At 42.7% G+C, this 20,675-nt stretch overlaps 1 protein-coding gene across 2 annotated transcripts in view; it reads left to right on the forward strand.

Annotated features, from left to right (window-relative positions):
- slc24a1 (solute carrier family 24 member 1) overlaps positions 1-20,276 on the forward strand; it is a 38,419-nt gene extending 18,143 nt beyond the window's left edge. For both annotated transcript variants that reach the window (XM_036961282.1, XM_036961286.1), the window contains 5 exons: positions 10,234-10,340; positions 10,581-10,847; positions 14,485-14,574; positions 15,449-15,615; positions 17,070-20,276. In XM_036961282.1, coding sequence (XP_036817177.1) covers positions 10,234-10,340; positions 10,581-10,847; positions 14,485-14,574; positions 15,449-15,615; positions 17,070-17,319 — 881 coding nt within the window. In that variant the 3' untranslated portion in view covers positions 17,320-20,276. The remainder of the gene's footprint in view (positions 1-10,233; positions 10,341-10,580; positions 10,848-14,484; positions 14,575-15,448; positions 15,616-17,069) is intronic.
- Positions 20,277-20,675: the final 399 nt, after the last annotated feature.

Below are 20,675 nucleotides of genomic sequence, written 5' to 3' on the forward strand. Positions count from 1 at the left end.
AAACTCTTTGTGTGAGGTTAATGTAAAAAATAAAAAATAAAAAGTCTGAGCAGTAGATCTCAGCTTGCTTTTCGACTGTGAAGGTGATCTTGACTTAGAAAAGGTTGGTGACCACTGCTTTACTCAGTACTTTGTTGAAGCACCGTTGGCAGCAATTACAGCATCGAGACGTCTTGGTTATGACGCTGCAGGCTTGGCACACCTGTATTTGGGGAGATTCTCCCATTCTTCTCTGCAGATCCTCTCAAGCCCTGTCAGGTTGGATGGGAAGCGTTGCTGCACAGCTATTTTCAGGTCTCTTCAGAGATGTTCAATCGGGTTCGAGTCCAGGCTCTGGCTGGGCCACTCAAGGACAGTCAGAGACTTGTCCCAAAGCCACTCCTGCATTGTCTTGGCTGTGTGCTTAGGGTCATTGTCCTTTCAGAAGGTGAAACTTCGGACGGGTCTGAGCTCCTGAGCGCTCTGGAGCAGGTTTTCATCAAGGATCTCTCTGTACTTTGCTCCGTTCATCTTGGCCTCAATACTGACTAGTCTCCCAGTCTCTGCCGCTAAAAAACATCCCCACAACATAATGCTGCCACCACCATGATTCACCATACGGATGGTGCCAGGTTCACTTCAGACGTGACGCTTGACATTCATGCCAAAGAGTTGTTCAATCTTGGTTTCAGCAGACCAGAAAATCATGCACCTTTTACTGAGGAGTGGCTTCCATCTGGCCACTCTACCATAAAGGCCTGATTGGAGGAGTGCTGCAGATATGGTTGTCCTTCTGGAAGGTTCTTCCCCAGATCTGTGCCTCAACACAATCCTCTCTCAGAGCTCTATGGACAATTCCTTTGACCTCATGGTTTGCTTTTTGCTCTGACATGCACTGACAACTGTGGGACCTTATATAGACAGGTGTGTGTCTTTCCAAATGGTGTCCAATCAATTGAATTTACCACAGGTGGACTCCAATCAAGTTGTAAAAACATCTCATGGATGATGAATGGAAACAGGATGCACCTCAATTTTGAGTCTCATAGCAAAGGGTCTGAATATTTATGTAAACAAGGGACTTCTGTTTTTAATTTTTAATACACTTGCTAAAACTTCTAAAAAACTGTTTTTGCTTTGTCATAATGGTGTGTGTAGCATAGGACGTTTATTTTGCGGGGTCTGAATACTTTCTAAAGGCACTGTATTTTCTACCTCTTGTTGATGTCATTTGGAAACACATCTTTCACTGCTATGCGGACGACACACAGCTGTACATTTCGATGAAACATGGTGAAGCCCCAAAATGTCTTACCCTGGAAGCATGTGTTTCAGACATAACAAAGTGGATGACAGGAAATGTTTTACTTTTAAACAGACAAAATAGAGACGCTAGTTCTAGATCCCAAGAAATAAATAGTTCTACTGTTGGATCTGACAATTCATCTTGATGGTTGCACAGTCGTCTCAAATAAAACTGTGAAGGACCTCTGCATTACTCTGGACCGTGATCTCTCTTTTGACAAACATATCAATAATTTTTCACAGACAATTTTTTGATTCTTCGTAACATTGCAAAAATCTGGGAAAAAATGATCTTCCTATCCGGTTTCCGTCCCCTCAGGCTCGTGTGGCGGAGGAGATCTTCGTGGGCTATACTCAGCCTTGTCTCAGGTAGTAAGTTGGTGGTCTGTTGATATCCCTCCAGTTGTGTGGGGGCTGTGCTTTCGCAAAGTGGGTGGGGTTATATCCTGCCTGTTTGGCCCTGTCCCGGGGTATTGTCGGATGGGGCCACAGTGTCCTGAGACTCCAGAGGGAGTCTGGAAGGGCATCTAGGAATCTTTGTGTTGTCTGAGAATTTGTAGCATGACTTTTGATGCTCCTTGGTTGGGGTCTGAGCAGATTGTTTGTTGCGATTGCAAACGTAATAAAATGGTTGTCGGATAGTCCAGGATTATGAGGAAAAACATTAAGAACCACAACATTTATTCCACGAGACAAAACTAGGTCCAGAGTATGACTGTGACAGTGAGTGGGTCCAAAGACATGTTGGACAAAACCCACTGAGTCGATGATGGCTCCGAAAGCCTTTTGGAGTGGGTCTGTGGACTTCCATGTGAATATTAAAGTCACCAAAGAATTGAATATTATCTGCCATGACTACAAGGTCGGATAGGAATTCAGGGAACTCAGTGAGGAACGCTGTATATGGCCCAGGAGGACTGTAAACAGTAGCTATAAAAAGTGATTGAGTAGGCTGCATAGATTTCATGACTAGAAGCTCAGAAGACGAAAACGTCATTTTTTTGGTAAATTTAAATTTGCTATTGTAAATGTTATCAACACCCCCGCCTTTGCGGGATGCGCTGGGGATATGGTCACTATTGTAACCAGGAGGTGAGGCCTCATGTAATACAGTAAATTCATAAAGCTTAAGCCATGTTTCAGTCAGGACAATCACATCAAGATTATGATCAGTAATTACTTCATTGACTATAACTGCCTTTGAAGTAAGGGTCTAACATTAAGTAGCTCTATTATGAGATGTGAGGTATCATGATCTCTTTCAATAATGACAGGAATGGAGGAGGTCTTTATTCCAGTGAGATTGCTAAGGCGAACACCGCCATGTTTAGTTTTGCCCAACCTAGGTCGAGGCACAGACACGGTCTCAATGGGAATAGCTGAGCTGACTACACTGACTGTGCTAGTAGCAGACTCCACTAAGATGGCAGACTGGCCTGCACCCTGCTGCCTGGCCTGCACCCTCTCTCATTGTGGAGCTAGGGGAGTTAGAGCCCTGTCTATGTTGGTAGACAAGATGAGAGCACCCCTCCAGCTAGGATGGAGTCTGTCACTCTTCAACAGGCCAGGCTTGGTCCTGTTTGTGGGTGAGTCCCAGAAAGAGGGCCAATTGTCTACAAATTCTATCTTTTGGGAGGGGCAGAAAACAGTTTTCAACCAGCGATTGAGTTGTGAGACTCTGCTGTAGAGCTCATCACTCCCTATAACTGGGAGGGGGCCAGAGACAATTACTCGATGCGACACATCTTTCTAGCTGATTTACACGCTGAAGCTATGTTGCGCTTGGTGATCTCTGACTGTTTCATCCTAACATCGTTGGTGCTCGCACCTACAGTCCATACCTCTTTACCTCCACCTACAGTCCCATACCTCTTTCACTCCACAGGGAGTTTAGTTGTAGCAGGGTATTGTGTTCCCTCTTCCTAGAGGCGTACGTAACAGTCAAGTACAGTAATGTGTCTTCAGACTGTCAAGTACAGTAGTGTGTCTTCAGACTGTCACGTAATGTGTCTTCAGACTGTCACGTAGAGTAATGTGTCTTCAGACTGTCACGTAGAGTAATGTGTCTTCAGACTGTCACGTAGAGTAATGTGTCTTCAGACTGTCACGTAATGTGTCTTCAGACTGTCACGTAGAGTAATGTGTCTTCAGACTGTCACGTAGAGTAATGTGTCTTCAGACTGTCACGTAGAGTAATGTGTCTTCAGACTGTCACGTAGAGTAATGTGTCTTCAGACTGTCACGTAGAGTAGTGCGTCTTCAGACTGTCACGTAGAGTAGTGCGTCTTCAGACTGTCACGTAGAGTAATGTGTTGCTAATGATCAAGTAGTTGCATCAAGATTCCATTCATCAAAGTTATTTTACTGCAGACTAGCGAGTTATTCTCCGAAATACAGTCTGCTTGCCTTGTTTGCAGTGAAGTTTAAAAAGAAAAGGCAACCTTTCTAAACGGCATTGCCATGGGGACAGCAACGACAGACAAACCTAAAGGTGAGCTGGACACAAAGGAATGAGGAGTTCTGATGCCGAGGTGGTGGATATACAGAGTACAAAACATTAAGAACACCTGCTCTTTCCATGACGTAGACTGACCAGGTGAAAGACCAGCTGAAGAGATCCCTTATTGATGTCAACTGTTATAAATCCTCTTCAATCAGTGTAGATAAGGGAAGGAGACAGGTTAAAGGTCTTGTAACCCTTGAGACAATGGAGACATGAATTGTATGTGTGCCATTCAGAGGGTGAAACAAAAGATTTAGCTGACAGTTGGAGAGTTAAGAACTGCAGCGCTGCAGGATTTCACACTCATCAGTTCCTGCCAACTGGGCACAATTGAGGCTGTTCTGAAGGAGGGTGGGGGGACAACTCAATATTAGGAAGTTGTTCCTAATGTTTTGTTCACTCAGTGTGTAGCAGATGAGGATCTGTAAGACAAAGTCTGAAGTGTCTCCACTAGGTGGTGCAACTGGGTAAAACGCTTCAGAAAGGCGGTTACGTGTGTTTATCCTCTGGATAAAGGCATTCTGCTGTAGGAGAGGTTACTGCTACCTGCCAGCAGGTGGAGCTGTTGTCCTCTGGATAAAATCATTCTGCTGTAGGAGAGGTTACTGCTACCTGCCAGCAGGTGGAGCTGTTGTCCTCTGGATAAAATAATTCTGCTGTAGGAGAGGTTACTGCTACCTGCCAGCAGGTGGTGCTGTTGTCCTCTGGATGAAATCATTCTGCTGTAGGAGAGCCTTGGACCATGAAATGATACATGAAAATCCATTCCAACTCTGGTTTTGTCTTTGTCCAGGTCTGTACACAATAGTATAACTATGTTCCCTCTTACAAATGGCAATTATTGCTAATTTACCCTGAATTGAAAGAGTAGATGTAACAGTATGACTTTAGACCGCCCCCTTGCCCATACCCGGGCGCGAACCAGGGACCCTCTGCACACATCATCAAGAGTCACCCACGAAGCATCGTTACCCATCGCTCCACAAAAGCCGTGGCCCTTGCAGAGCAAAGGGAACTACTACTTCAAGGTCTCAGAGCAAGTGACGTCACCGATTGAAACGCTATTTAGCGTGCACCGCTAACTAAGCTAGCCGTTTCACATCCGTTACATAGACAGATTGATAACCCCCTAGAATGACTCCAAAAGACTCCTGAACACCTATTAAAATGGCTACTCAGACTATTTGCCTCCTGTGATAGTTCACTTCTTTACTATTAAATGAGGAGAGACAAACTTATCACACAAGTCAGTTATACTTAAACTAAATCTTTAACAATGAGAGCTTTGCAATAGTAATGGCATTTAGACTAATCACCGTTTCTGACGATCCGTTGAAAAGCCCCAAGACAAAAGTACAAAGGTCTTTGAGAGCCAGGATACACCCCTTTCAACCTACTTGACGAACAACATATACATAGAATGAGTCACAAGGGGAGACTTTTTAAATGAGAAAGGAGTATCCCGTAGCCAGATAGCATTCGCTATAAATTATCGTTCAGTTTGGCCCTTAATACGAGGTTCTAATCTCGTTCCTGGTATTTCATAGCACAAAAACGTCAACTCCAGACACTACCCCACACATCTAGTCTCAGACCTTATCTCCCCCAAGGCCAAAGGAGGGAGTGACTGGCGCACAGATATTGTGGAAACCAGTAATTGGTTCCCCATTAATCACACCCTCCCTTCATGTGGTTTAAGAATGATATTTTGCATAGCACCAGGAACATGTGAAAGACAAGCCTGACCTCTCCCCTCTCTGGGCCCCAGGTGACTGAGCCCCAGCTGAGGGAAGAAGTGCAACTGCCAACACCAGAGTCCAAAGGGATAAATTCTAATAAGTATCTGACATCAGCATATTATGCAGATAGGACATCTTCATTATCTATGTTACCCAACTCATTATGATTCTTCCACCTCACCCCCACCCCCCTCTTCTACGCTGCTGCTACTCTGTTATCTATGCATAGTCACTTTAACTCTACCTACATGTACATATTACCTTGACTAACCAGTACCCCCTGTATATAACCTCCACCTTGACTCTGTACCAGTACCCCCTGTATATAGCCTCCACATTGACTCTGTACCTGTACCCCCTGTATATAGCCTCCACATTGACTCTGTACCGGTACCCCCTGTATATAGCCTCCACGTTGACTCTGTACCGGTACCCCCTGTATATAGCCTCCACATTGACTTTGTACTAGTACCCCCTGTATATAGCCTCCACATTGACTCTGTACCTGTACCCCTGTATATAGCCTCCACATTGACTCTGTACCGGTACCCCCTGTATATAGCCTCCACATTGACTCTGTACCAGTACCCCCTGTATATAGCCTCCACATTGACTTTGTACCAGTACCCCCTGTATATAGCCTCCACATTGACTTTGTACCTGTACCCCCTGTATATAGCCTCCACATTGACTCTGTACCGGTACCCCCTGTATATAGCCTCCACATTGACTCTGTACCAGTACCCCCTGTATATAGTCTCCACACTGACTCTGTACCAGTACCCCCTGTATATAGCCTCCACATTGACTCTGTACCGTAATACCCTGTATATAGCCTCCACACTGACTCTGTACCGGTACCCCCTGTATATAGTCTCCACACTGACTCTGTACCGGTACCCCCTGTATATAGCCTCCACATTGACTCTGTACCGGTACCCCCTGTATATAGCCTCCACATTGACTCTGTACTGGTACCCGCTGTATATAGCCTCCACATTGACTCTGTACTGGTACCACCTGTATATAGCCTCTACATTGACTCTGTACCGTAATACCCTGTATATAGCCTCCACATTGACTCTGTACCGTAACACCCTGTATATAGCCTCCACATTGACTCTGTACCGTAACACCCTGTATATAGCCTCCACATTGACTCTGTACCGGTACCCCTGTATATAGCCTCCACATTGACTCTGTACCGTAATACCCTGTATATAGCCTCCACACTGACTCTGTACCGTAATACCCTGTATATAGCCTCCACATTGACTCTGTACCGTAATACCCTGTATATAGCCTCCACATTGACTCTGTACCGTAATACCCTGTATATAGCCTCCACATTGACTCTGTACCGTAATACCCTGTATATAGCCTCCACATTGACTCTGTACCGTAATACCCTGTATATAGCCTCCACATTGACTCTGTACCGTAACACCCTGTATATAGCCTCCACATTGACTCTGTACCGTAATACCCTGTATATAGCCTCCACATTGACTCTGTACCGTAATACCCTGTATATAGCCTCCACATTGACTCTGTACCGTAATACCCTGTATATAGCCTCCACATTGACTCTGTACCGTAATACCCTGTATATAGCCTCCACATTGACTCTGTACCGTAACACCCTGTATATAGCCTCCACATTGACTCTGTACCGTAATACCCTGTATATAGCCTCCACACTGACTCTGTACCGTAACACCCTGTATATAGCCTCCACATTGACTCTGTACCGTAATACCCTGTATATAGCCTCCACATTGACTCTGTACCGTAATACCCTGTATATAGCCTCGCTACTGTTATTGCCCTTTATTTGTTACCTTCATTTCTTATTCTTATTTTTTTTTTTTGGTAATTTTTAAAACTGCATTGTTGGTTAAGTGCATGTAAGTAAGCATTTCACTGTAAAGTGCTGTATTTGGCATATGTGACACAAAAAAAACATTTGATTTTATTGTAAGCCTGGGGGGATGGTTCTACCAACCTAACATAGGGAATTGTTTTAAGGTGGTCACGCCAAGGATCCTTTAGCTAATTAATTTTGAATTTTAGGTCAGCTTATATAAAATAAAAACACAGTACCAGTCAACAGTTTGGACACACCTACTCATTCAAGGATTTTTCTTTATTTTTATATTTTCTACATTGTAGAACAATAGTGAAGACAGCATAACTATGAAATAACACATATGGAATCATGTAGTGACCAAAAAGTGTTTAAAAAAATGAAAGTATATTTCAGATTCTTCAAAGTAGCCTCCCTTTGCCTTGATGACAGCTCTGCACACTCTTGGAATTCTCTCAACCAGCGTCATGAGGTAGTCACCTGGAATGCATTTTAATTAACAGGTGTGCCTTCTTAAAAGTCCATTTGTGGAATTTATTTCCTTCTTAATGCGTTTGAGCCAATCAGTTGTTGTGACAAGGAAGGGGTGGTATACAGAAGATAGCCCTCTTTGGCAAAAGACCAAGTCCATATTATGGCAAGAGCAGCTCAAATAAGCAAAGAGAAACAACAGTCCATCATTACTATAAGAAATGAAGGCCAATCAATGCAGAACATTAAGAACTTTGAAAGATTCTTCAAGCGCAAAAACATCAAGCGCTATGCTGAAACTGGCTCTCATGAGGACCGCCACAGGGAAGGAAGACCCAGAGTTACCTCAGCTGCAGAGGATAAGTTCATAAGAGTTACCAGACTCAGAAATTGCAGCCCAAATAAATGCTTCACAAAGTTCAAGTAATGGACACATCTCAACATCAACTGTTCAGAAGAGACTGAGCCTGAGCCTTCAGGCTTAGCTGCAAAAAAACACTACTAAAGGACACCAATTATAAGAGTCTTGCTTGTGCCAAGAATCACAAGCAATGGACATTAGACAAGTGGGAATCTGTCCTTTGGCCTGGAGACCAAATTTGAGATTTTTGGTTCCAACCTCCATGTCTTTGTGAGACGCAGAGTAGGTGAACGGATGATCTCTGCATGTGTGGGTTCCACCATGAAGCATGGAGGAGGAGGTGTGATGGCGCTTTTCTTGTGACACTGTCTGATTTATTTAGAATTCAAGGCACACTTATCCAGCAAGTCTACAACCGCATTCTGCAGCGATATGCCATCCCATCTATCTATCATTTGTTTTTCAACAGGACAATGACCCAAAATACAACTCCAGGCTGTGTAAGGGCTATTTGACCAAGGAGAGTGATGGAGTGCTCCATCAGATGACCGAACTCTACAATCAACCAACCTCAACCCAATTGAGATGGTTTAGGATGAGTTGGACCGCAGAGTGAAGGAAAAGCAGCCAGGAAGTGGTCAGCATGTGTGGGAACTCTTTCAAGACTGTTGGTAAAGCATTCCTCATGAAGCTGGTTGAGAGAATGCCAAGAGTGTGCAAAGCTGTCATTAATGCAAAGGGTGGCTACTTTGAAGAATCTCAAATGTGGAATTTGCCAAAAGGCATCTAAAGGACTCTCAGACCATGAGAAACAAGATTCTCTGGTAAGATGAAACCAAGATTGAAATCTTTGGCCTGAAAGCCAAGCGTCATGTCGGGAGTAAACCTGGCACCATCCCTACTGTGGAAGCATGGTGCTAGCAGCATTATGCTGTGGGATGTTTTTAAGTAGCAGGAACTGGGAGACTAGTCAGGATTGAGGAAAGATGAAAGGCGCAAAGTACAGAGAGATCCTTGATGAAAACCTGGTACAGAACTCAGGACATCAGACTGGGACTAAGGTTCCCCTTCCAACAGGACAACGAACCTAAGAACACAGCCAAGACAACGCAGGAGTGGCTTCAGGACAAGTCTCTGAATGTCCTTGAGGGACCCAGCCAGAGCCGGGACTTGAATCCGATCAAACATCTCTGGAGAGACCTGAAAATAACTGTACAGTGATGCTCCCCATCCAACCTGACAGAGCTTTAGAGGATATGTAGAGAAGAATGGGAGAAACTCCCCAAATACAGTTGTGCCAAGCTTGTAGCGTCATACCGGAGAAGACTCAAGGCTGTAATCGCTGCCAAAGGTGCATCAACAAAGTACTGAGTAAAGGGTCGGAATACTAAATGAAATATTTCAGTTCTTTATTTTTATACATTTGCTAAAAAAAATAATTAATGTATTTGCTTTTGTCGATATTGTGTGTAGATTGATGAGGGGGGAAAAAACGATTTAATCCATTTTAGAATATGTCTGTAACGTAACAAAATGTGGAAAAAGTCCAGGGGTCTGAATGCTTTCCAAATGCAGTGTACTTCCATACATATTTTAAACTGGTAACCGGTTACCTTCAGACTAGTGTCGTGAGGGTCATCCGTAGACCAAACCGTTCCGACACTACAGATGTTTTCCTGAGAAGACTGATTTTCGGGATGTCTCATGGTCTGACAAACGTTGCTGTAACTCGGTCACTTTCCACCTCAGATGCGGAAGGCTGACATAAGCAGCTGCTGTGGACACAGCCCATTAAAAAAACATCTCTCTAGCTTAAACTGATGGATTTTGATGGGGATATTTTTATTATTATGCTATTTAGATTCAAGCGGAGTCGCAGACATCAACTCTAGGGGGGTTTTAATATGGAAATTCCCACATATGATGTTTGAGTTGGTTGAACTGATAGGATAGTGCTGCTGCTGTTCTGACCAGCCCCCCCCCCCCCCCCCCTTTACCATCTGTCCAGACAAAGAACCAGTTGTCCCTGCACCCTCAGCCGCCCCAGTTCCAGCCCCTGCTCCAGCCCCAACCAAGGAGGAGGAGACGAAGAAGGAGCAGCCAGAGGGTCAGATGGTACAAGACAATGACAATACATTTCCTATCAATACATACAGTACATCACTAGGGGGACTCAAGGTAACAGCTCCCTCTCTCTCCCCTTCTCTCTCTCCCTCCACTTCTTTTCTCCTCTCTCTCGTTCTTAATCTCCTTCCCTGTCTCCATCAATCTCTCCCCCCCGACCACTCCCTTCAACCCCCTCTCCCCCTACCTCTCCTTCCTCCCTCTCCCTCCTTCCCCCTCCCTTCCTTATAGGAGGACAAATCGGCAGCAGTTGGTTCGTCTTGTAGTGAGGATGATGAGGATGATGACGACAGTGATGAAGATAGTTCTGATGAGGAAAGTTCTGATGAGGAAAGTTCTGATGAAGATGACGATGAGGAAGATGAGGAAGATGATGACCTTGATGACAAGCCTCTGTCTTTGGTGTGGCCGGACACCAGATGTAAACAGGCCACATATCTGTTCCTCCTGCCTATAGTCTTCCCTCTGTGGCTCACCGTGCCCGACGTCCGTAACCCGGTAAGGCCCACACACACCCACACACACCCATACAAACACACACACCCACCAACACACACACACATACCCACAAACACACACATACCCAGTAAAAAGAAAATACCACTGTAAGACAGCACCTTATGTAGTTTGGAAAAACATGAAAGTTGACCATGGACAGCAAAGTTCAAGTCAACTCAAGTACTATTGGAACCAGTGGAACTGAAGAAACTGATGGAACTGGTGGAACTGATAGTTCTATGGAACTGATAGGACTGATAGGACAGATAGGACTGATGGAACCAGTGGAACTGAGAACTGATAGAACTAGTGGAAATTATACAACTGATGGAACTGACGGAACCAGTGGAACTGACAGAACCAACGGAACTGGTGGAACTAAATAGAACTGGTGGATCTAATAGAACTGATGGAACTGGTGGAACTGATGGAACTGGTGGAACCAATGGACCTCGTGGAACCAATGGACCTCGTGGAACTGATGGAACTAGTGGACCTGATAGAACTGAAAGAACTATTGGAACTGATGGAACTGATAGAACTGATAGAACAAGTAGAACTGAACAAACTAGTGGAACTGAAGGAACTAGTGGAACTGATAGAACTAGTGGAACTGATAGAACTAGTGGAACTAGTGGACCTGATGGAACTGAAAGAACTAGTGGAACTGATAGAACTGATAGAAGTAGTGGACCTGATAGAACTAGTGGAACTGATGGAACTGATGGGAACTAGTGGAACTGGTGGAACTAGTGGAACCGATGGAACTGGTGGAACCGGTGGAACTGGTGGAACCGGTGGAACTGGTGGAACTAGTGGAACTGAAGGAACTGAAGGAACTAGTGGAACCGGTGGAACCGACGGAACTGATGGAACTGATGGAACTGATGAACTAGTGGAACTAGTGGAACTGATAGAACTAGTGGAACTAGTGGAACTGAGAACTGATAGAACTAGTGGAACTGATAGAACTTTTGGAACTGATACAACTAGTGGTACTGAGAAATGATAGAACTAGTGGTACTGAGAAATGATAGAACTAGTGGAACTGATAGAACTAGTGGACCTGATAGAACTAGTGGATCTGATAGAACTAGTGGACCTGATAGAACTGAGAGAACTGATGGAACTGGTGGAACTGATAGAACTGATAGAACTGAAAGAACTAGTGGAACTGATAGAACTGAAAGAAATAGTGGAACTGATGGAACTGATAGAACGGAAGGAACTAGTGGAGCTGATGGAACTGGTGGAACTAGTGGAACTGATAGAACTAGTGGAACTGATAGAACTAGTGGAACTGATAGAACTGAGAGAACTAGTGGAACTGATGGAACTAGTGGAACTAGTAGAACTGATAGAACTGAAAGAACTAGTGGAACTGATAGAACTGAAAGAACTAGTGGACCTGATGGAACTGATGGAACTGACGGAACTAGTGGAACTGATAGAACTGAAGGAACTAGTGGAACTGTTGGAACTGGTGGAACTGATGGAACTTTTGGAACTGATACAACTAGTGGTACTGAGAAATGATAGAACTAGTGGTACTGAGAAATGATAGAACTGATAGAACTAGTGGAACTGATAGAACTAGTGGACCTGATAGAACTAGTGGACCTGATAGAACTGAGAGAACTGATGGAACTGATGGAACTAGTGGAACTGATAGAACTGAAAGAACTAGTGGAACTGATGGAACTGATAGAACTGAAGGAACTAGTGGAACTGATGGAACTGGTGGAACTAGTGGACCTGATAGAACTAGTGGAACTGATGGAACTGAAAGAACTAGTGGAACTGATAGAACTGAAAGAACTAGTGGAACTGATGGAACTGATAGAACTGAAGGAACTAGTGGAACTGATGGAACTGGTGGAACTAGTGGACCTGATAGAACTAGTGGAACTGATGGAACTGAAAGAACTAGTGGAACTGAGAACTGATAGAACTAGTGGAACTGATGGAACTGAAAGAACTAGTGGAACTGAGAACTGATGGAACTAGTGGAACTGATAGAACTAGTGGACCTGATGGAACTGAAAGAACTAGTGGAACTGATAGAACTAGTGGAACTGATGGAACTGAAAGAACTAGTGGAACTGAGAACTGATAGAACTAGTGGAACTGAGAACTGATAGAACTAGTGGAACTGAGAACTGATAGAACTAGTGGAACTGATAGAAGGGGTGGAACTGATGGAACTGAAAGAACTAGTGGAACTGATGGAACTGAAAGAACTAGTGGAACTGATAGAACTGAAAGAACTAGTGGAACTGATAGAACTAGTGGAACTGATAGAACTAGTGGAACTGATAGAACTAGTGGAACTGAGAACTAGTGGAACTGGTAGAACTAGTGGAACTGATATAACTGAGAGAACTAGTGGAACTGATGGAACTAGTGGAACTGATAGAACTGAAAGAACTAGTGGAACTGAAAGAACTAGTGGAACTGATGGAACTGATAGAACTGATGGAACTAGTGGAACTGATAGAACTAGTGGAACTGAAAGAACTAGTGGAACTGATGGAACTGATAGAACTGAAAGAACTAGTGGAACTGAAAGAACTAGTGGAACTGAAAGAACTAGTGGAACTGATGGAACTGATAGAACTGAAAGAACTAGTGGAACTGAAAGAACTAGTGGAACTGATGGAACTGATAGAACTGAAAGAACTAGTGGAACTGAAAGAACTAGTGGAACTGATGGAACTGATAGAACTGAAAGAACTAGTGGAACTGAAAGAACTAGTGGAACTGATGGAACTGATAGAACTGAAAGAACTAGTGGAACTGAAAGAACTAGTGGAACTGATGGAACTGATAGAACTGATGGAACTGAAGGAACTAGTGGAACTGAAGGAACTAGTGGAACTGCAGGAACTAGTGGAACTGAAGGAACTAGTGGAACTGATGGAACTGATGGAACTAGTGGACCTGATAGAACTGATAGAACTGAAAGAACTAGTGGAACTGATAGAACTGAAAGAACTAGTGGAACTGATAGAACTGAAAGAACTAGTGGAACTGATAGAACTAGTGGAACTGATAGAACTAGTGGAACTGATAGAACTGATAGAACTAGTGAAACTGATGGAACTAGTGGACCTGATGGAACTAGTGGACCTGATGGAACTAGTGGACCTGATGGAACTAGTGGACCTGATGGAACTAGTGGACCTGATGGAACTAGTGGACCTGATGGAACTGATGGACCTGATAGAACTGATGGAACTGAAAGAACTAGTGGAACTGATGCAACTGAAAAAACTAGTGGAACTGAGAACTGATAGAACTAGTGGAACTGATAGAAGGGGTGGAACTGATGGAACTGAAAGAACTAGTGGAACTGATGGAACTGAAAGAACTAGTGGAACTGATAGAACTGATAGAACTGGTGGAACTGATAGAACTGGTGGAACTGATAGAACTGGTGGAACTGATAGAACTGGTGGAACTGATAGAACTAGTGGAACTGATAGAACTAGTGGAAGTGACTTACTCAAATTCCTGTAATCCTTGCCTGTATTTGATGTTGTCATTTACTGTCCCTGAGTCTATCAAACTGTATGGTGGAAGTATACCTCAGTTAGAGAAAAACAATGTATTCTGTCACTGCCTATCTGTTCTGCAGATATATAAGAGGTTTTTTGTGATCACCTTCCTGGGGTCTATCCTATGGATCGCCGTCTTCTCCTACCTCATGGTGTGGTGGGCACATCAGGTAAGTTATACTAACTGCATCCCCAGGCGTTTGTATGAGTCTAATACACAAGAATAGTAGAATAATTAAAGAAGGCTGGTAGAAGAGGTAGTCTTCCTTTTGGCACTACCGTCAAATAGAGTCAAATAGAACAAACTATTAGAACCAACACCCAGTGTTACTCTCACTACCGCTACTGAGTCAAATAACACTATTAGAACCAACACCCAGTGTTACTCTCACTACCGCTACTGAGTCAAATAGAACAAACTATTAGAACCAACACCCAGTGTTACTCTCACTACCACTATTGAGTCAAATAACACTATTAGAACCAACACCCAGTGTTCCTCTCACTACCACTACTGAGTCAAATAGAACAAACTATTAGAACCAAGACCCAGTGTTACTCTCACTACCACTACTGAGTCAAATAGAACAAACTATTAGAACCAAGACCCAGTGTTACTCTCACTACCACTACTGAGTCAAATAGAACAAACTATTAGAACCAACACCCAGTGTTACTCTCACTACCACTACTGAGTCAAATAGAACAAACTATTAGAACCAACACCCAGTGTTACTCTCACTACCGCTACTGAGTCAAATAGAACAAACTATTAGAACCAACACCCAGTGTTACTCTCACTACCACTATTGAGTCAAATAACACTATTAGAACCAACACCCAGTGTTCCTCTCACTACCACTACTGAGTCAAATAGAACAAACTATTAGAACCAAGACCCAGTGTTACTCTCACTACCACTACTGAGTCAAATAGAACAAACTATTAGAACCAACACCCAGTGTTCCTCTCACTACCACTACTGAGTCAAATATAACAAACTATTTCCTATTAGAACGTAACACAACACCCTGTTTCTGTCAGGTGGGAGAGACCATAGGCATCTCAGAGGAGATCATGGGCCTAACCATCCTGGCTGCAGGAACGTCCATCCCTGACCTCATCACTAGTGTTATTGTGGCCCGTAAAGGACTGGGGGATATGGCTGTGTCCAGTTCTGTGGGCTCCAACATCTTCGACATCACCATGGGGTGAGTGCCATCACCTTCACACTGAATGATGTTAAACTACACTAAAGCTACCCTTAAGAAAAATTAAGTTTACTTAACTCAAATTCATTTTAAAAGCTAGTTCCCTACATCCCAAACTACTTAGTTATAAATTACCATATCTCAATCTGGAATGTCAGACTACAAAGATTACTCCAGATTACTCTGGAGCTGGGGATTTTCCCTGCAATCTGGAGCCATAATCATGCTTCATACTATTTTTAAAAAATGTATATTTTTATGCATATCTAAGCATACCTTATGAGCTGTCTGTATCTTCCTGACTGGTGGTTCTTTTTTATTCATAAAGAAACTAAAAACTCTGCTAATATCTGGGTAAAAGATTGAAAGGAATGTGAGTCTTATTCAGTACATGTAGTTATTGCCCGCTTTCTAAAGTCTATGAACCTTTCCAGCAGGAATGCCAGTTAAGATGGTTAGACAAGATAGCTACTCTAACTTGATTGATAACATGAAATGTCTTCTTGGTAGCTACTTATGAGGTTGGGAACCTATCGAGCTAAAGCCAACTTCATAAAATTGCTATGTGGTTAGTGTTATTACAGAGAAATATAAAAAAATGTAACAAAAAAACAGGTCAAATTACATTTTAGTCAACGCTCTTATCCAGTGCAATTATGCTCAAGTGCCTTGATCAAGGGCACATCCACAGTGTTCACATTTTCAGCTAGGGTATTCCAGACAAACCTTTCAGTTCCTGGCCCAACGCGCTAACCGCTAGGCTACCGGCTGCCCTATTTGAGGGAGCATGTGCCCCCTAAGGGCATGACGCCCCTGCTCTGGATTCAGATGTTAACCAAATGTGTAATTTGGCCTATTAAACACAAAAACTATGTTTTAAGTGAGAAGTAGGAAGGTCTGTTGCTGAAAAATAAAATTAATTATTGCTTAGTTCACCCATATTTTATTTATGGATAGTATGCAGTTTCAGTAGTTAGCTACACCGCTACATGGTAAAACAGTATGTAGTTCCAGTAGTTAGCTACACCGCTACGTGGTAAAACAGTAGTGTGTAGTTCCAGTACTTAGCTACACCGCTACATGGTAAAACAGTAGTGTGTAGTTCCAGTAGTTAGCTACACCGCTACATGGTAAAACAGTAGTGTGTAGTTCCAGTAGTTAGCTACACCACTACATGGTAAAACAGCTGTTAACTACTGAAAACACTACCTACATTTGAATTCAGTTCAACTACCACCAAGCTACTCCAAAATGTATTCACATTCCTAGATGTAGTTCACTAGTCCCCAGAACTATGGGCTAACATCCTGTAACTGGTTCAGGCTCTGAGAAAGAGGCTTAAAGGACTATGGAGAAAAGGGGTTATGAGTCCAATTGATTAAAATTTGTCGATCTAGCTGTACAAGGTAATAATATCTTTCTCTCAACCCCCCCCCCCCCCCCCCCCCCCTCAGCCTGCCAGTCCCGTGGTTATTGTGGTCGTCGTTCAATGGTTTTGCTCCGGTGCCCGTCAGCTCCAACGGCCTGTTCTGTGCCATTGTGTTGCTCTTCCTCATGCTCCTCTTCGTCATCATCAGTATTGCTGTGTGTAAGTGGAGGATGAACAAGATGCTGGGATCTACCATGTTCCTTCTCTATTTTGTCTTCCTGGTGCTGAGTGTTCTGCTAGAGGACAGAGTTATCATCTGTCCTGTGTCCATCTGACACTATTGTCTTCCTGGTGCTGAATGTTCTGCTAGAGGACAGAGTTATCATTGATTGAATTTGACAATTTGTCAAATACATATGGGCGCTTCAGCCGGTGACACCTCCACAAAATAGTTTGCTTCATAACATGAGATAATGTTTATTAGGAAATTGTACTAATTAAGTGCACACACACAAACGCACACACCCAAACGTACACGCACACACACAAATGCAGACACACACACACACACAGAAACATACACACACGTGCTGGAGGATCAAGTCATTATATGCTCTGTTTCCATCTGAGTCTGATTGTGTGAGGCCTCTCTTTTGAGGCTGATTGTGTGAGGCCTCTCTTTTGGGGCTGATTGTGTGAGGCCTCTCTATTGGGGCTGATTGTGTGAGGCCTCTCTTTTGTCCAGCATGGTGTCTGACCAGATTAGTCTATAGGCATGGTTCCAAATTAAATAGATACTTCAGTTTAAAGAAAGTCGCTAACTAGCATTTGCAAGTAGATACCATAGACGTCCAGTCATTGCGCTAACACTAGTTAGCATTGGCTCACGGAACTACCTCTAATTTTCTTCATATTGGATGCAGAGACATACAGATGGTATCCATGAGTTCATTTGACTCTGGGGAAGTACATAAAGTGCTTCTTTGCCAACATCCAGAAGTATCCCTTCAACATTTTTCATTGGTAGCACTGGTGCTCCCAACTTTAAAAAGTTAGGAGCACCACATGAAACTTAGGAGCACCAGAAAACAGGATGTGTTTAATTCAGAGATACAGCCTATATTAGGCTTTTATGAATTCTACTTTTGAAGCATGTGTTGTGTCCTAGAAACTAATATGTAACACGGTAAAGAAATGTGTTTATTATAAAAGCTAAAATGTTGATACTAATACCTGTCATTGACATTACAAAAGTTATTTTTTAGTATTAGTAATATTAGGTTTCTGCATTGTGTAAAGCACAATTTTCCTATTGAGATACATTGAATTGGAAATTGTACGCTGTCCCTTTAAACACTTCAGGTTTGTGATGACAACATGCAAGAGATCTGTCATTCATTCATTGCTGTGATCATTGACCTCCTGAAGAAGATATCCCTCTTCCTTTCTTTCTGTGTCCTCAGATGTTCGTATATACTGGTGAAGTTACAAGGTTGTTAGCTAGCCAATGAGGTTACATGACTGAACGAAGTATAAACAAATGGTTAACGACGCACAAGTAGTTTTAGAATGGCCCAAGACATAATTTCAGAATGTAAAATGTGGTCCCTGCGATCAGCTATAGACAAGTTGGTTGTTTCGCAACAAAACCGACACATGCCCAAATATGGGGCAAAACAGACTGGGCTGACTTAGATTGTTGACAACATGTTAACAATATTTAGTCTCCAATGTTTATTGAAAACATAAATGAAGCTAGCTAGCTAGCAAATTTTAGCCATATTAGAATAGACACCTCTATTAGAAAACACCTCAAAACAAGACATGGTATCAATAACAAGGTCAAACTAGCTGAAACGAGTCACTTACTATTCGCCACATGGCAGCTTCTCGTCATTGTAGCTAGCTGTCTGGCCATCCAGAACCATAACACATTAAGCTATTCACTTTATTGTACAGTAGAAGATGTTTTAACTCAGACAGCTTTTAGGGAAACACTTGTGACATTCTCTCGTTGGGTTAAACCACAGAAGATATTTTGACCTGGTTGGGCTAGAAGCAGGCCGTTTTCCCTGTAGTAATGATATAACCATGGCGCTAACTAATCTGTTCTCACTTTGTTCTCTAGGGCGCTCTGAAACTATGGTACAGAGAAGCCTGATCATTACAATTATTATCTGGGAGATTCTTTTCCTAGTCGCTCCCAAAATAAAACTACTGGTCATACAACAAAATATTTCATATGCCATCAAACTGGTCGCACTTAACAGCCCTGTCTCTGTCTGGCTCGATGGACCTTTGAATGCATCATCGAAATATCCCAATCATTTGATTTCTAAAAGCTGTAGCAATGTCTACATTGAGTTGTTAGTGGATTATGACTATCCGAGGCTCTCTGACTGGCAACACAGTCAACACAATGTTAATTGAGATGTTGCCGAATTTCAATCACTTAAAAATGTCTGGTTTTGACTTTCAGAAATGCTGACCTAAGTATAAAGAAGTGCGAGTAGTGAAACGAGATGTATTATTTTTTTTATTAATATAATATTATTACCAACAATGACTTTATTGCTTTAAGTAATGTGATAAAAGCCCAAGTAGAAAACAAGGCAGTTGAATAATAGATGTACAGTGAAAAGCTACTGTTCTCACTCAGTATCAAGGTTATTTATATTTGTTTTAAGATTTTTATTTGAAATTCAGTTTATCAGTTCATATTCAGATCCGATTTCCTATTTTATATTTAGTTTTATACAAACATTTCTATTTCGTTTTCATGTTATTTAGTTTCAGTTTTAATGTTAGTGTCACGTCTACTCCCCTCTGGAGTTCGACGTTGCCGGTTTACCAACCACCGGTCCTGGGATCCATCATTACGTGCACCTACATGTCATCATGAACCTCCATTACCTCCCCTTTATCCGTCACTCCCTTAGGTCCCCAGGCAGTATTGATGCTGTGATATGAAGCTACTGTTATGTTGTCTGGTTCAATGGTTGTTGTTTTATTAAACGTTTCGCCTGCTTCTCCACTCACAGCGTCTTTGTTACAGTTAGGAACAGAAAGTAGCGTATGTGGGGGTGGGGGGGGTTTACCACTAAATTATTGTCAAAATTAATATAACCAGAAATGAGCTGTTTGGTCTAATTAAGTTTAGACGTGTGGAGCAAGCAGTCATTTAGCTTTTTGGTCTATTAAGGTCTTGCATGGTGCTCATCTCAATGGGCGCATGCCTCTGCTCAGACACTGCATTCGTCTGCCAGATCTTGCATCACCTGGACAGGTGTTTAACATACAGTGCCTTGCGAAAGTATTCGGCCCCCTTGAACTTTGCGACCTTTTGCCACATTTCAGGCTTCAAACATAAAGATATAAAACTGTATTTTTTTGTGAAGAATCAACAACAAGTGGGACACAATCATGAAGTGGAACGACATTTATTGGATATTTCAAACTTTTTTAACAAATCAAAAACTGAAAATTGGGCGTGCGTTTATCGTCGAAGGAATATAATATAATAACCGTCCTCAGTATGACTCAAAAATATCAGAGTAATAGATGTGATTTATCATTGACATCTAATGATAGTGTTGGAGTAGTGTTTGGCCACGCAGTCGTGGGTGAACAGAGAGTACAGGAGGGGACTAAGGAACACCATAGCTCCCACGAAGCTCATCACAAAGCTAAG

This window comes from Oncorhynchus mykiss, chromosome 2, assembly GCF_013265735.2.
Source record: "Oncorhynchus mykiss isolate Arlee chromosome 2, USDA_OmykA_1.1, whole genome shotgun sequence".
In the NCBI taxonomy this organism is placed as follows: Eukaryota; Metazoa; Chordata; class Actinopteri; order Salmoniformes; family Salmonidae; genus Oncorhynchus; species Oncorhynchus mykiss.